General features: G+C 37.6%; 1 protein-coding gene across 2 annotated transcripts in view; it reads left to right on the forward strand.

Moving 5' to 3' along the window:
• Window positions 1-12,809, forward strand: part of RET (ret proto-oncogene) — an 85,433-nt gene extending 72,624 nt beyond the window's left edge. Inside the window, exons 17-20 of one of the 2 annotated variants that reach the window (XM_069863310.1) lie at window positions 3,874-4,011; window positions 6,040-6,139; window positions 7,592-7,739; window positions 9,614-12,809. In XM_069863310.1, coding sequence (XP_069719411.1) covers window positions 3,874-4,011; window positions 6,040-6,139; window positions 7,592-7,739; window positions 9,614-9,771 — 544 coding nt within the window. In that variant the 3' untranslated portion in view covers window positions 9,772-12,809. Of the gene's footprint in view, window positions 1-3,873; window positions 4,012-6,039; window positions 6,140-7,591 lie in introns of both variants that reach the window. The other variant, XM_069863311.1, reaches the window with a different exon arrangement.
• The last annotated feature ends 5,495 nt before the right edge of the window (window positions 12,810-18,304 follow it).

Here is an 18,304-nt window from a genome sequence, read left to right on the forward strand (position 1 = left end):
TAAGATACATAGCAGCCAAAGCTCTTTCAATGAGACAATAAGAATGCAGCCTGGATGACACTGTCAGCTGCAAATGATGTGCAAGATCTTTGCTGTTGAATTAAATCTGAAGAAAAGATTATCAGTGGTATTTGGGTACATTATTCCTGTTGCAATCAACAAAGGTTGGATCTGTTCATGTGATATGGTTGCCTTTGAATATATAGACAAAAATTATTAATCTTTGCTAAAGATTAATTTGTTTTAGTCATAACCAAACTTCCCAGTTCCTGGTCATCACTTGTGTGTAACGCTTGCTGGCAGATGCAGGGATTGGGTGTGAAGAAAGGAAGAAGAATATAATGCCTGGCCTCACTCCTACTGAAATCAATGACAAAACTCCAATTAATTTTAATGACAGTGAGCTCAGACCTGAGGCGAATAGTCTGGTTCCGTTCAGGTTCATTTGCATGATTAGGAAACAGAGATCCTGAAGATGGATATGCTTCTATCTCCACCTGGGATGATTAGGTGGCAAAGCAACCACAGCTAAGCTGTTTTCACGTCTGATAAGCCAGGAGCCAGGCAGAAGAGCTTTTGTATATATTTACAGATGTAAATTGGGGACAGATACTTTCATTTCTTTCTCTCTGGTACAACTGATGCTTGTGACTAGGCACCAGGTAGACACTGCAAAACTGAGTATTGTTTATTTACAAGAATAGCCTCTAAGGAACTGCAAAAGCACCAGTTCTTACTCCTGATTTTTTCTGTAGCATTTTGATACGATCCAAGTTTCTCTTGAAAGAGGATCTGACTAAAAAAATGTTTTCATTAAACTCAAATGGATTAAAATGTGCCAATCTCAATGACATTTCACTTTGGTAACAGCAGTATGTGTAAATAGAAACCCATTTCATTTGGACTTCTAAAAGTATTTCCATCCACTTTTTGCTCTGTAGGTCTGAACAGTTTTAGTGATATAAAATATTTTGCTTGCCTTGAAATTCCTTACAAAATGAATTCCAAAAAATATTTTCATTTACTTTTATTCATTTGGAGTAAGAAAAAAAAACATGGGGGTAATTCTCAGGAGAATGTGTTTCACTTGGGTCTGTTTACAGATTTTTCTGGGTTTCTTTTTTCCCTCCTCAGAGTATGCATTGTGCTGACCTGGTTCTCTACAATGACTTTTCCCAAAGAATTATTCAGATTTTTTTTTAAAAATTTCTTAGCATCTTTTTAATTTCTTCATTTTCTGCAAAAGAGATTTCTCACTATGGTTTCAATCCAGAACAGCTTGTGTTGTCATGTAACTACCTCTTCTTTGATTGTCGATTGATCTTCTCGATTCAATGCCATTCCTCCCTGTTTGTTTCCCTGGTGGGCTGCTATTAAGCTGAAGATCCCATCTCTTGTACATGTGATACACACAGAGTCTGCCCAGCTGGTGTCAAACAAGCCGGCTCAGAGCCCTGAGCACCACACTGCTGTTGTGCAGCTTTACCACTTCCCAGAGCTGGATTAATATCTCCGTGTAAAGCCACGCTGATTTCCTGGAGATGCATCAGTTATTTCTAACAGAGCAGTGCATTGTGCTTTGTAGGTCCACTTCAATACAGTGGCATGAACAGTCTCTGTCACGCTTAGGTGGTACCTTTGACTCACTGGTGAGGTCATCTTCACTATTCATGTCGTTATATGTGAAGTAATCCAAGAGTGTAACATAGCAGCTCCTAATTTAGCCAAGTCCCTACAGAACAGTGCTGAGACACACACAGAGTTGCAAAGCAAATTCTCTGCAGTGCTAGGTTCCATGAATGCCATTCCAACAGCAGCAAACTGATAAATAAAGTGGTCCTGCAGCATTGATTATCATTTTAGATGATTCCATCGCTGAAAATACGATTTTATGAATATTCCATGTTGTTTGTGGTCATGCAATTGTATTTTGTTATCTTTATAATTTTTATATTTATATTTTTTTATATATATACCCAACAACCATTCCAATATGCTCTTTTTTTCTCATAGCCTGTCTATTTTCCAGCTTCTTCCTTCCAAAGCCTTTCCATATAGTCAGTAGCTAGCCAAGCTTAATAGCAGTACCACTTGCCAGCGATTACAATATCCCCTTTCTGCTTCAGAGGTTGATGACATCAGTGGAAAGCCAGCCTACTGCCTTCCTTCTCACTTATTCTTCTTTACTGGCTTTTTCTGATCACTTTTTATTCAGCAATAAACAGAGCACAAGGGATTTCTCCTCCCGTAGCATTTAGTTTTTAGTTTTATTAGAAAGCATTGCAGCATTCTATAACATTCTACTCTAATATAACCACTTACTAAACAACTTTAAGTATTTATTCATCTGATCTCTCCCTCCGTATTCTGTAAAATTTCTCTTAAGCAGAAGAGGTGGGTTTTAAAAATAAAACCTGCCATACCACAAGGTTTATTTGAATTGGTCACAGACAGAATTATAACCCGATGGCAGAGCATAATTGGATTCAAAAAGGGTGTGAGGAGGTATATTAATAAAGTATATGAAAATGCTATAAATGTTAATTAGCTTTTGCGAATGTACAGACTGATTAAAAATTAATTCAATGAATGGCATTAGGGAGGAAAATGGCAGCACTTAGGACTGAATGAGATTCACTTTGGCTTCTCTGCCTGTTTTGGAAGTGTTATTGCTGTACTTTCGGGCTTTTGGTTCTTTAAAATGTGAGAAGCACAGGTGGAATGTAGTCAGACAGGAGGTGAGGTTTATGCCTAACAGTTTGGGATGGGGTTTTCAAAGGGAATAAGACATTGCTGCTTGGTTTGTGATTAGGTGTGTAACAGTTCCTGAAATCATCTTAACAATGAGGTTTTCACCGAAATTACCTAATGATGAGAGCACAGAAGCTAACATTTGTTATAAATCGTATGTAATTATGGTTCCAGTCGCCTCCCATTGAGTATCTCCTTTGAGTAAAAAGGTGTTGGCTGATTTCATTTATTTTGAACACCCAAATTTCGGCAGTTCTGCCAGCTGAGCAGCTTCAGACTGATTTGTAGCTTCTTTGTGTCTCAAAAGCTTTCCACTAAGGAGAGAAAAACATTTTTTGCCTGTCTTCTCCTGCATACCCTTCCAAAATGGACTAATTTAATCCTTCTAAATATTGCCAACCCAGTGAGCAAGATCTCTTTGTTTGAGTCCATCAGTAAAGTAAGTGAAAGAAGAAGAAATGCTGACTTTCAGAATTTCAGCATAGTTTTTTCTGTCTTCTGTGTTAAGCTCTATTTTAGGCATTCGGTATTTGCAGAATGAATGATGTCCTCTTATCAACTTCTTATCAAAATAAGTCCTGAATCGCTGAAACAGCCCAACAGACCAGCTGAAGTCAAAGGTGTTGCTTATGGTTGAAATAAACGTGTAAAGAAACACAATCTCAGAGTCAAAACAGCAAATTGATTCCTTGGTAACTGGGACAGTTATGTTTGATTAGGACTTACCAGGAATTAGTCCTAATTTAGGGCTAATTAGGAATGTTAGACTTCCTCTCTAGGCAAAGGAAAAGAGAGGCACCTCCAAGTGCACCGGACAGAAGAGGAACAAGGCTTTGGGCTGGGCCACCATAGGAAGGAGTCTGCTGTTTAGAGAAGACGGGCCTTACCAGGATACAGTTAGCATTTGGCAATGGATAAAAGAGGACTATCCTTTATCTTTACTGTTTTGGTTACTAGTCTTTTTGGCGAATAGTATTTGGGAACAAGGATGCCCCTCTGGCTCAGCAGTGTCTTAAATTTGGTTGGGCTTTCAAAACACTAGGAAGAGTGTTGTTGGGTGAAAGCCACACTAAGCTCTTGAAACCCACCACTCTAAACAAAATCTCATTTTCTCTTTTTCAGGTGGTCATTTGGAGTTCTGCTATGGGAGATTGTAACTTTGGGAGGCAATCCCTACCCAGGTATTGCTCCAGAAAGACTCTTCAACCTCCTAAAAACAGGCTATAGAATGGAGAGACCAGAAAACTGTAGTGAAGAAATGTAAGTAGCTCTTGATCTGATTAGATTCATAAAACATCTCTTGACTGAATACATTAAAAATAAAAGGTTTAAATAAATAGCACATAAATACTATACTGTATATCTTAGATGTATAATCCAGATATGTAGTGCTCAAAAGAATGTAATGAAATTAGTGAACAGTAAAGTGCAGAGAAAGAATTACCTACAGAAAGCTTGCAGCTGCATCCAGAATATTCATAGGATATCGAATAACACACTTGCTGAACAATTAAAATAGTTTGAATATTCAGATGTTTTGAGGGTAGGGAGAGGGGGAGAATTTTAACAAAACACAGCGGTAGCTGAAATATTCAAGAAAATCTTTCAGTGCTTTTCTGCAAAAGAGGTAGATGTTCTCTCAACAGTCATTCACTATTAGTTGTCCGGGCATTGCAGAGGAGAAATGATACCTTGACCCAGAAATCCATACCTTGGAAGATGCAAATTTTGTGTGACTTGATAAGGCTATAGCAATTTCTTTTATATTTGGAGACACCTCATATTTTATTGGCTGATCTATTAAAACACTCTCAAGGTGAAATATCTTCTCTCTGTGGTTCTTCCATGGCATTTGTAGAAGAGGCATGATTTTACTTCAGCCTGCAAATCTGGTCATGGTCAGGATTTTTTAGAAAGTTACCAAGCTATAATCATTATGACATCACTTTTGACTATTTTTCAACATGAAGGATGCTTTGGTGACACCCAGGCTGAGAAAATACAGGATTAATAATATAATTTTATTTTTCTTAATACTATATATATAGAAAAAACATTAAGAGTTTCTGAATTTAGGGCAGGGTAGGCATTTAGAAGTGTCACTGGCAAATATCTGCTAGCAAATAGTACATATTTCATTTTTTCTGCTTGTTTCTTCTCAGCAGGGAATAACACTTCACTCCTCAAACATATGTTGTGTCATTGATAATTATTAGGTTAGGCAAGCTGACCATGTCCAAGTTTCTTTTTTTTTTTTTTATTCTAGCCACACCACGATTTTCTGACTGGATTAAATTTTTTTTTGTTTCACTCAGAAATTTTTCTGTCAGCCTTTGAGAGCCTGTTTTAAGGCTTTTCTTAAATTGCATTCTCCACTTTATTCAAGGGAGTAAGAGAGAGGTCATAGACAAGGGCAGAAAAATTCCAATGCTTTCCAATAGCTTGCTGTAGTTCTTGTAGCCAACTATTTCCAAAATTAGGGTATTGTTGAGACTAAATCACTTAGTCCTGAAAACACTTGAGCTAGAAAAATAACACGAATGGCACATTCGTGTTGGAGTGTTACACATACAGAACTTGGCCAATGTCTGTTTGATAGTCAACTATAAAACTTTAATTTCCTTCTTTTTTCCATGCTGTATGCTATAGAAGGCACTTAAAGACAGAATAAATAATCAAAATAACAATAGCGGAAGTAATCTAAAGAACATCAGTTTGTTTGCTTTGAAGAGAATTTTACAGAAACTTTTTTAGGATTTAAACAAACAAGGAACAAAATTCTACTTTCTGATAAGACAGCAGTTGTCCAGGTTGAGAGACGCACATCCATAATGATACAGAAATTTCTTCAAAGTCATATGCAAATGGTATCAATTAGAAATCTGGCATGCTGCCTACACACGAGGTGGTCCTTTGAGAGAATGAAAATAATGAAAGAGACCTAAGACAATAGTCATTCAAGGACAGCCAAGTGCATCAAGATTTAAACTCATAAAGACTCATGAAAATAAAAGCCCATTCTTGTGAACACCAGTTGTTAAATCAAGGGAATGTTTACCAGAACACACAACAAAGATTGATGTGCTTGTGGATGGACTTTATGAGCACCCTGATCCAGTGGGAGGTGTCCCTGCTCATGGCAGGGCGACTGGGACTAGATGAGCTTTAAGGTCCCTTCCAACCCAAACCAGTCTATGATTCTGTGATTCAGTGCTGTAAATTATTTGAGCAGATGCATGAACAACTTTTAACAATTTTGGGGTTTTTCCCCTTTGTGGCGGGTCACAGGTACAACTTGATGTTGCGCTGTTGGAAGCAAGAACCAGATAAAAGACCAACTTTTGCTGAGATCAGCAAGGAACTAGAGAAGATGATGGTGAAGAGTAGGGTAAGTGTGGGAAAGCATGAGTTTTTGAAAGCTTTTGTGACCACGAGTTGTCCTTAATCAGTGTTAAAAAATTACTGTGAGAAGTTGATCTGTAAGGTCCCTTCTAATCCAAAACATTCAATGATTCTATGATTTTTTTAAAAAAAATGTGCTAGTTATGGGAAGAAGGGCAATTATAAATGAAAACCAAGGGAAATACAGCAACCATTATCAGATTTGATAATGTGATTGCATTTACATTGGGTGCAAAAAGGTTTAATAAACAAATGCTTTGTTCAGAATGTGAATGTTCTAAATTAAAAATGGCAAAATGAAATGTCTAGATTGTATATTAAATCCCTCTGACTTTTCAACCACTAACTTTTAGCTGCTGTGAATCAGCCTGCAAACAATCTGCATGCCTAGTGACATGCCTGTAATACCGCAGCTGGCCAGTTTCCTGAAATTTTCATCATAATTAAAAACAAAGCCAATCCGGAATAATGCTATAGAGCTTGGTGAATCAGTCATTCCCCTTGCTTTTCTGAGTGAAACATTTTGAAGATTTTAAATTGAGTGACTTTAATTTCAGTAAATTTCCAAGGGAAAAGCCATTTTGAAACTAAAAAGTAGGTTTTAGATTAGTTGAAAATGCTCAATATTTCAGGTTTTTTTCATCAAAGCAATTCAGCAGCTTAGGTGAAAACTTATGAATTCTTAAGGGTGACCTAAATATTTAGTTTTAAAACAACAGCAGCACAAACTTTAGTTGGCATTATTTACATGGCTAATTTTATGCATGTTGATGTAAAAGCTTTTGCACAATGATGATGAGATCAGAGTACCTTCTCCTTTCAGTGTGCATAGGTATCTATGTATATATGTATTTCAGGCGTACATATATCAGGCATAACAGAAAGTGAAGGTCAAAGAAATCGATTAGTGTTGCCCTTTAACTTCTTGGATATTTTACTGATGTCCAGAATTAAGTAAGGGAGGTAGTAATATCTCTCTAGTGTGTCTACTGTTCCAGCAAATCAGATCCTTTCAAAGTTGCTATGGGGGCAGAAAGGGAGAGCCTACTCAGAAGCCAGAAATGGTATCACAAGATAAATGCAGGGGTGTCTGTAGTAACTTGTTTTAAAGAAACCAGATGCAGGTTTAAGTTTAAAAAGGGGAGATATAGATTAGATATTAAGAAGAATTCATTTTCCTTTTAGGGTGGTGAGGCACTGGCCCAGGTTGCCTAGAGAAATCATGGCTGCCCCATCCCTGGAGGTGTTCAAGGCCAGGCTGGATGGGACTCTGAGCAACCTGATCCAGTGGGAGGTGTCCCTGCCCATGGCAGGGGGTTAGAACTGGATGGGCTTCTGACCCAAAGCAATCTATAATTCTATGATTTAGCCTTTATATACCCAGCCAGCAATACTGCCACGTACATTAACCCCCTTTTTTTCTGTGTTCAATTCTTAGGACTACCTAGATCTTGCAGCTTCCACACCTTCTGATTCCTTACTTTATGATGATGGGCTCTCAGAAGAGGAAACACCACTCGTGGACTGTAATAATGCTCCCCTCCCTCGAACCCTCCCTTCCACATGGATTGAAAACAAACTCTATGGTAGAATTTCACATGCATTTACTAGATTCTAGCTACACAAAAAAAAAAAAAAAAGATTTTTCTTCTGCACTGTTCTCAGACTCTGTAACCCCATTACAGTGTTTCTTGTCCGAATGAAGCCAATCAAAATTTGCTTGGAAGCTTCTTTTGGGGTTTTTTGTTTGTTTGTTTTTTTCTTTTGGTAAATGTCAGAGTTTGCATCCGGATCATCCTTTAGTCATTTTGAAGCTGTGTTTAAAATGAATGTTTTTAAAAGGATGTGAAAATAAGTAAAATGACTAGATATTATACCAAAAAAAGAAAAAAAAAAGATCAGGGAAATATTCTCAGGGGAAATATAAAATGCTAATGAGTATCTATCCTGTTGGGGGGAACATTTGAAGTATCTCTGATATCTCTAATTTAAGCAATAGACTTTTTTTTTAATACTGTTTTTTGCCATAGCTTAATGATAGGACCCATCTGCAACATTTTTTTGTTTATCAAGATGGATTTCTACATTTCAGCTGCTGTTAATGCATTCTGGATCCATAAGCTGAAATGTCTATTTAATGTATCATAGAACGAAACCAGAGTATTATATACAGAGGTTCAAAAAACTGTATGTAAGTATTATATACAGACTAAGTCGACATGTAGAGTTCTTTGAAAACTGAATTAACAATGGGCATTTTGAAAATACACTCAGCTGTTTTCACGTCCTTTGATTTATTATGAAAATGTCAGTATTAAATCTTGATTGAATGATGTAGCAAGTGTTTTTAAAAAGAACATATGCTTTCATATTGTGATGGTGAGATGGACAGTAAAAATGGTTCTTGCCAAAACTCCTACATTTTGTCTCCTGATTAAATATTCTCCATGTTTTTAGATATTTACTAACATCACAGATATATTTTTTTTTAATTCTTCAAGCAGTATAACTTTTGAAAAGTTGGATCTTTTAGCTTAATAGTTGCCATTAATACATGGCTTTGGGTCTATTTTGATCTGTACCTAGTTTATAATTTTCTTTAATAGGTTCCCCCAACTCACGCTCACTTTGGGGCGCTTAGTGGCCAGATTGTTAAAAGAATACAGTAACAGACAAAGTTGCCACAGAGGCTGGTGGCAGATGCTGAATGCTTAATAAGAAACAATATCAGATTTCTCTTTTTGAAGATCTTGACCCCGATGTGGTTCTCTGCTCGTACAGCTGGATCAACATGGTGCTAAGCACTCTGCTTCCATTTTGGTGATCACTTCTGCCTAAACCTAGGAGCAGTTACTGGACTCGATGTGAATAATTACATGCCTAAAATCGATTCAAGATGAGTGCTCAGGACTTTGTTGGACTTTACTCAGTTGTGCTCCTGGGATTTCCTAAAATTAAGCAGGGGATCCCTGGTGAGGGTATCAGTGTCCCCGAAGCCTCACTGAAGCCAAAGGAAAGATGTTCATTTAATTAAATGGAAATACTCTCAGTCATTGCAACGGACTTTGGATCCTGTCCCAAATAGGGTTATTAATTCTTGGAGCACTTCCTGTATAGCAAGAACTTCCTCTTGCAAAGCAATATATTGCTACATGATTGTTTAAAAAGAAAATTATGCAAAGTTGGAGGTGCATCAGTAGAATTATTAGCTTTTTATTATGCACATGTGCCTGTGAGCACACAATTTTTTATCAAGCAAGCACTTTATTTTTTCAGGGTTTTTGCTTACATCTGAATTTATGCTTCAGGGCTTTCAAAACATCATTTATAAGGAATGATTTGGGACAAAATCCAGTGGACTGGCTTAAAATATTGAAGGGAGTTTTGCCAAGGGCCTTACTGTCTGCACGTGAAGTTATGGTTCTTCAGTGCAGAAAAAATTATCTGTTTTCATTTTTAGGCATGTCATACCCGAACTGGCCTGAGGAGAGCCCCGTTCCACTCACAAGATTCGATGGCACTAACTCTGTGTTTTCAAGATATGCAAATGATAGTGTATATGCTAACTGGATGGTTTCACACTCAGCGGCAAAATTTATGGACAAGTTTGATAGCTAAAATTTTCTTTGTGAAAGGTAACGGACTCCTGAGAGGAACAAAGATGCAAAGAATTGAAAGGCCGTTGGCTCGTTCTTTGTGCAATCAACACTAACTTTTAAATTGGCAAACTTTTTTATTGGTAGTTTCTAAAGTGTGTTATTCATGCTGAAGACTATAATTGGTGAACTCCCCTTGCAGCAAACATATCAAGCTGGATAAGAGTTGTAGTTCCAGTACTTCTTTCTAGGTTGCCATTTTGCATATGGTTCCATTTGGCAACTTCTTAATGCAAATGGCCCCGCACTCATTCTTGCTGGTTTTTAGCCTAACTGTTCTGTGTTACAGCTTTCTTGGATGGGAGAATGTACTTGAACTGCTACTTTTATAGTCGCTGTTAGCCTATGACCACTTGATCTAAGCAGGAAGCACAAACAATATATGGAAGGGAGGGGGGAAATAGGCTCCCAAATTACTGAGCTTGCTGTCAAATGAGAAGTGTTACGATGATGTTGGCACTATCTTGGTTTGGAAGCAAACATTAAGTAAGTCAATAAGGACTTGAGATTCAACATTTGAAATCTTGTAAAATGTTTTGTCTTGTCTTAATGAGAAGAGAGTTTGTTTTATTAGTTTTAACTTCTCTTACCTTTAGCACAATGGACATAAATTTGATACAAAATAAGCTGTATAGACTGATGGCAATCAAGAGTGTTCATCTGACACTATTTACTTTCCATCACCTACATCTTACCAATGTTAAAACATACAATCTTGTACAATCATAATTATTCTTTTGAGTTAAAAATAGACTGTACAAGATTTTTAGATTGTATTCAAGTAAAGAGATTTTGTTTGCAGTCATACTCAGTGGGTTGGAGTCCTCCTCTCAGCTCCAAATTGGATACACTGCCATGTACAGGACACTGCTGTGACATAACTCCAAATAAACCTACTACTTTGAAAGTCATGAGTAAACAACACTTGCTCAGCAAAATTGGTCTAAAACTCTGCTGTTAATGAAACTAAGCAAGGAAAATGTCATCAGAACTTGTGAAGGTGAAATATAAAGATGTTGTGCCTAAAACACTGACTTGATATTTGAAAGAACGATTAGACTGTGGGTCATGTTCTATATGGAAGAGTAAATGATCAGCACTACTGTCTTTATTTGTAATCTAATATGGTTAAAGATAACTTTTTTTGCTGCAAAAGTTGGGACGTAAATCCCAAGTGACTTGTTGTTAGCGTTGTGGTGGTTATTCTAAATAATCCAGTTCTACCAAAGCTTTGCTCCTGTCACTTACAATCCAATTTAGCTGTTTTCAGATGTTGTTTTGTGTATCAACTTTCTGTTTCCATTAAAGTCTGTGATTTCAGAAACAAGTGAGTCAGAGTGCCAAAACCCGAGCACAGATTTTCATTTCACGAAAAGTGGGATATCAAGTACTATGTTGGAATTTAAACACCTTCACTGTTAGGTATCATATTTGATCCTGTCCTGGCTTTGGACAACCACTAAGCAGAGTAACTTTTTCTTTGTACAAACCTTTGCCATGTTGTGTGATGTTTATGTACAGTAAACAGATAGAGCTGCGTATACAGAAGAGGTTTAGTTGTGATATAATGGTGATCTTCACTGGCACGAAACAACTATCAGAATGCATACTTTTAAAATAAACGGCACTGAAAATGAAGCCCATTATATGGGCTTTTTTTTTTTCTATTGAGAGATCTCTGAAAAAAGGAGAAAAAATTGGAAATTGGTACCTTTTTGCTTTATCCAGTCCTTTTCCTATATTTTATGTCTGTGAAAGGGAATTCTTTATTTGCCGGGAGCAATGAAGGCATTGAGGTTATTCTTTTTTTTTATTCTCTCTTAAATTATGAATGTCTTTTTATCAGCTATCTTCAGCAGCAGCATTCAACTGGGAGACATGAAGTGCCCAGTTTCTAACTGAAAAGCCCCTGCAACAGCATTGCTGTACAGTAGGTGAGTGGGATAGTATACTGAAATAACCAGTGGATGCAGAAGGAATTGTGTATTTTAGACTTCCCAGTGTGAGTTGATGTTGTTTCAACCATTAATTCCTGTGGAAAATCTGCACTGATAGTTATCGTTACTTATGTTGCCAGATGTGGGTTCTGCATATAAAATACATACCCAGTGCTTAATTATAGTTGCCATACACAATTACGTGCGTTAAGTGCAGCTTAATGAAAACTTCTTAACCAGTTTCCTAATCCAACTGATTTTTTACTGCCTTCCTGCTCATATTCTCACTTTCAAGCGTTCAGTCATCATATGAAAGCTTCTCATGTCTTCTGTGTATGCTACTTCTGTAAATGTTTCCTTTGAAGTGATTCCTGTTTGTTCTGCGTTGCCATTAGTCCGAATGATGACAATCTTATTTCAGTTCCCCGTTAGGCAGTAAATATACTTTCCCTATAGGTAAAAAGGGATGCTGCAGAGGATTATTTCCATCAGTGCCAGAAATATTTAAGCACTTGCCTGCCCCGAGGAAAGTTAATTCGAAGGGAGCAAATGACTCGTCTAAATGTAATGGAGGGAGTATTGTTAAAAATTTCTGCCAACCTTTTCTAAATATCCACAGATCTGATGTGGTTTCCCTGATCTGTACTTGGAGTTGTGGCAGATGGGTAAGAGGGTAAATGTCATGTGTCCTTCTAGTCATTGCAGTAGCACAAGGAAGTTATTGTAATATTCTTTTCTACAAAGTTTTACAGAGGGATGATACTCTGAAGTTGCAAATTTTAAACAGTAGCCTGTTTCATAGAACAGATATTTTAAAAAGTCTTGTCCTATGAATATGAGGTATCTAATATTCAAATCATGTGGTTTTATCTACAGTTTTTCATGCAAAATGTGCATGAATCTCCATAGAATGCTCAACTGGACTTATTTTAAGTAAGTCTCAAAAATTCTATAAAAGCACATTTGTATTCCTTTATGTTTTATAACCAATCTTACATGAATAATATAAGCCTCAAAACATATCTCAGAAATGTATTTCCACTGTACGTTTTGAATGTTCACATTACTTTAGAATTTTTGGAATGCTTTATTTCGAAGCTCAGCCCACCTAAAAGTCCTGTGTCTCTCACTGCAGCTACACTACAGAATACTAGAGATGACGTTCAGCAGCACCAGCTCCTAAGTATCACCAGGCAATATTCCCCATAAAGAAGGTGCAGATTGTCCATAGCGAGATGAATAGTTTGACTTTTCAGCCTAAGCAATCTTTCTGAAAAAAAACAATCAACCTATGGTTCCCTGAAGTTGTAGAAAAGGAGGTAAAATCTTAGTAATAGAACCTAAGCTGTTCAGGTCCACTGCATCTAACTTCATATGATTTAAGTAGCTCCTCTGAAGATAGTGAGGTCATTAATCGAGAAATTATTCATTAACATTTGCTGGTCTAAAATCAAATATCCCAATAGTCTGCTAGCAAATGTACAAAAGATATTATCAAAATATGGACAAAATAGGAACAGCCCGCGTCTACCCATCCCTAGCACAGTATTGTAACTTGCCTACCTAGCAGCAGCATGTAGAAGCGGGTACTGACAGTAGAAGATGGGTAAGCACAAATCTCTCTCTAATGTATATCTGGGAGAGACAGTGAATTAAATATTTTTCAGTATTTATCAAGCTCTTCTCTGAGCTTTTAGAAATGTTCATTTTACTGATAACGTTCTGAAATTAAGTAAAAAGCCTTTGTCTACCTGAGTACAGACAAGTACACCTTCCCTTAAGCTCATCTAAAATAAATAGCTTCTTACTTTGGGCTAGTAAAGTATATTTCCTAGATATCTGATTTCATCTCATCTGGAAGCTGTTTCATATGGATTACATGAACAATTTACCAGTATTGTAGTTGTACTTTATATGTCAAAAAGTAACTTCCCAGGTTTCTTTTAGAAGAGGGAGTGAAAGAAAAGTGTGTTCATCTCCAAGGTAGCTAAAAAAAATTAAGAACTTTTGAAATCAATGACAATGTAATGATTGTTGTCATTAGGTATCAGAACTGAGAGTTTGATTCTGTCCTTGCTGATATAAGCAAATGTGTATTAACATGTAAGATACCTAGTTTAGATGCATTTTTACCTTGCCAAAAGAAAAACTTTCCATTTAATCAGTGAAGCACAGAAGTTTGTAGAGGTTCAAACCTTTACACAGATAGCAAGTAATGTGCATATTTTGAATAAATAGCTATGTTTACAGTAGGTGTTTCTGCTTGGTTTGGATTTTTTTATTTGTTCCCAAATATAATAATGGATTGGGTTTTAAAAAAGCACTCAGCTTTCACCTACATCACCTCCCATTATGTCCCTGATTTTAATGGAGAAAAAAGTGTAGACAACAGGCAAATCTTTATATTGATATTTTGAGTCAAAAGATGCTTATTTTATCACAATATTGGTGTAGTTGAAGAACCACTATTTGCATGGTCAGAACTACTGAATATATCAGTACATAGTATTATAGTAATATATAGTACTACTATTATAGTATATACTGATATAGTATATACTATGATGTAGTGTATAGTATTTTTTAAGCTGTGAGTAATGTATGAAGGTAAAAGCAGTCACTGTTCCTGCTTAGTCTGTAGTTAAGGAAAGGGCAGGTCCAATCAGTCCGGTATCTGTACAAGTCCCCATGGCAAGTTAGGGTAGCCCATCCTTGTGTGTACATTTCCTCTTATATTTACAAAACAACATAGAAATAAAGCATAAATGTGGAGACATAAGGGGAAATAAAAAAAGGTGATACGTTAGCTTCATTTTCTTATTCTCACTGCAAGAGGGTATTAATAACAGAAACGGGAATCATGACTGCAGAAATGTGTTGACCTGTCCCAAAGGAGGAAGAGAGGTCGCCTGCTGGAAAGCGTGTCCCTTGCAGCAGAACTAGGTTTTTATGTATTTCATGATCTTCTCTGAGTGGAGGACAGAAGAGAATGTAAGCCAGCACATCTAGGGAGTTACTTTTACAATTATGTTTGCAAAATAATTCATTATTGGATACTGCAGGGATGTATGATTTTAATCCTTGACAACATTGGTGCCAAAAGTAGTTTTGGAGTTGCCGCATGCCACACTAGCACCACATCTGTTGCTCAAGGAGTCAACAGATGGCTGCAAAGAGCGATGTACGGTCTCTTTCTTCTCTGCTATCACCCCACTATTGCCTTACTCCTTGTTTGATCTGATCTGGGTAGAAACATGAATTTGCCCACAGGAGATTTATCCAAATGCTGAAGTCTGCAGGTGCAAAGGATTTGAGATGGGGAGGAGACAGACCCCTTCTACTGATATTCTTCAGGATGGGATTCGCCACCTTCTTGCTCCTGAAGCTTGTGAACAGACAAGCTACTGATGGAACAAAACAGGCGCAGACACATGTCCTGTCTCCCAGGCACAGGACATGCTGAAGGTATCATGCGAGGGCTCACAGGGTGGCTCGCCGGGAAGTGCAGGTCTAGTCTCACAACCAGGTTCATAAACCCTGCAATGTAACAAAGGTAAAATGCAGTTAAAGAAGGGAGGTTCACTTGAAAACCATAGTCCCTATCTGAACCGAGAGGTTAATGTACATGTGCCCTGTGAGTTGTAGGGAGGGTTTGGTATTAAACAAACATAGCGTGGTTTGTGATTGTATATGCCCAGAGCTCTGAAGTTGTTAGGAAAAGAGAAAGCTATCCTCACATACAATCATAAAATCATGAAGGTTGCAAAAGACCTTTAAGATTGTCCCTTGGGATAGCAACTAACACATCTCTTCTTATAGAAAGCTGTAGGTGTTAATACCCTTTGGTGCCTCTAACACTTGATTTTTGTTGTTAACCAGTTTGTTTGCAGCCTCCCAATACTGAAAGGGGTGCCAGGAAAGCTGGGGAGGGGCTCTTTATCAGAGAAGGCAGCAACAGAATGAGGCAGAATGGTTTTAAGCTGAAGGGGGGAAATTTGGATTGGATATTGGGATGAAATGTATTCCTGTGAGGGCGGTGGGGCCCTGGCCCAGGTTGCCCAGAGAAGTGGTGGTTGCCCCATCCTTAAAAGTGGTCAGGGCCAGGCTGGATGAGGCTTTGAACATCCTGATCCAGTGGGAAGTTGTCCTTGCCCACAGCAGGGAGGTTGGGACTGGATGATCTTTAAGGTCCACTCCAACTCAAATTATTTGATGTTTCTATGTTTATACAATTCTCTGCAAGTGTAAAATTATCCTAGTGATAATAATCCAAAAATGTTTGGATTTTGAATTTCATCATATTCCCAGCAACAAAAGGAAGGCTTAGAAATGCCTTCTGCATCTTTAGGGGCTTCAGAGATTTGAAAGCAATCCCATCTGTGTTCAGATGCAAATGAAGCAAGTTTGGTTGGAGCACACAGACATTTCTCAAAATCTGCCTGATGTGGGTAGATATCTCATTTAGAACAACTCGAGACATTTTGAACTGCCATACTTAAATTTTTTAGCCGATGATATAGTTACAGATTTGAATTCTGGTAGAAACTCTGCCTAGATCTGGATATCAATCAAACATTGCGGTTTCCAGTCTAAGTTTCTGCATTCCACAGGTCACAGAAGTACTTGTTAAAGGCCTTACGTAACTTTTCACTTGGTCAGGACTTTTCCTCCTGATCATAATTTTTCAAGTTTGAGATGAGTGCTGATCTTCATTTGCAAAATGTGTCATTTTCATAGCTACCTGCCAGCCAAGGCAATTTCCTGTCTGAATTTACAATGCTTAAGGATGGAAGTAGTTCAAATTGTTTAATAAAACTAAATCAAATGAATGTGTATTGCAAGCATGTAGTCTGCTATGAATCTTGCTTGCCTATATTTAGGGAAACTTTAAAGTTATTTTTGCGGGAAAAAAAAATAATTCTACTTATTCCTTTAGTTTTTGTTAAGGTGTAAACTATAGCCCAGAGCAAATCAAGAAACAGTAGGATGGTCCTACTTGTTTACCAAATTTCTATCAATAAAAAGAGTAGTATCAATTTATTCAAGAGCAGTTCACCAAAAAGGAAGAGAGTTGGCACAACTTCATTAGAATCATGTCCTGAGTTGGAAGGGACCCAAAAGAATCATCAAGTCTAACTCCTGCACAGGACAACCCCAACATTCACACCATGTGTCTGAGGGCATTGTCCAAATGCTTCTGGAATATTGCCAGGTTTGGTGCTGTGATTGCTTCCCTGTGGAGCTGTTCCAGTGATCAACCACCCTCGGGGTGAAGAACTTTTTCCTGATATGCCACCCAACCCTCCCCTGGCACATCTTCCTGGTGTTCCCTTGGGTCTTATGATGGGTTGCCAGAGAGAAGCAACCAGTGCCTGCTCTTCCTTCTCCCCTTGTGAGGAAGCTGTAGACTGCAATGAGGTCTCCCCAGTCTCCTCCAGGATGAACAGACCAAGTGGCTTTAGCCCTTCCTTATATAGCTTCCTTTCTGAACTCTTTATCAAATGCATGCCCTCCTTTAGACAGTCTCCAGCAGCTTTAGATCCTTTTTATAGCATGGTACAAACAGTACCCAAGGTGGGGCTACACCAGAAGGAAAATGCCAAAAGAATAGAATCCCAAGTAAGCCGTGGTTGATATGACAGACAAGGTGACTACTCAAGGGTTGCTCTCATTCCTTAAGAAAGCTGGTAATGGGTTCATCTTCTGAAGATGGCTAAAAAGTCTGGAAGATTATTGTGAAGACTGAGATGTGGGAACAGCCTATGGAAATATCCAGGAGGTAAATACCAGATTTATAGTATAGTTTTTAAAAAAAATGCGTGCACTGCTTCAAGAATCAGCAAGCAGAGTTCACCGCTCTCCAAGATAGTTTTGGTCTGGTCCGGGCTGTCAGTGATTGGTCTGATAGCAGGAGACAAGAATAATTCTTTCTGCTACAGGGTAGAAATAATTGAGAGAGATTTTAGTCTTGAGTCAGTAAATCATTCAAACACGGAACTTGTTTTCCCATGCAGAGAGACTTTCTGAACAGTGACCTAGTCCAGACATAGTGAACAGAGAGGCACTAAGTGTATGCTGCTTATGAGGATTTTTATTTTAAAACACAACAGTTGGAAGTCTCACCCAGTGTTGCCCTTCCGGGATCATTTGTTAAAATGAACTGTGACAGTTTGTTAAATTCTGAGCAGAAGCAGATGATGTGGGGTTTTCTAAAAACACTAGCGAGGATATTTTAATTTATACTGCAATATATTTATCATCAATTTTGCATGCAGAAAGATAAAGTAAGCAATCAATTTTGATTGCAATAAGTTGTCATCAGAGAACTTTTTAACCAAACAGAAATCATGTTTATTGAATTGTTTTGACTTGCTTAACTGAATCACCATTGTGATTTACTAATGTTACAAAATGCGAAATAAATGTTTTGAAACACCAGGCTTTAAAATACAGATTACTTATAATAGTTACCATTTCAAATGATAATTGTGTATATTTTAGGTAATACCTAACAGAATACTATTAATGGGTTTAGACCTTGAAATGAAGTAATACGAG

This window comes from Phaenicophaeus curvirostris, chromosome 9 (genome assembly GCF_032191515.1).
Source record: "Phaenicophaeus curvirostris isolate KB17595 chromosome 9, BPBGC_Pcur_1.0, whole genome shotgun sequence".
NCBI classification, from domain to species: domain Eukaryota; kingdom Metazoa; phylum Chordata; class Aves; order Cuculiformes; family Cuculidae; genus Phaenicophaeus; species Phaenicophaeus curvirostris.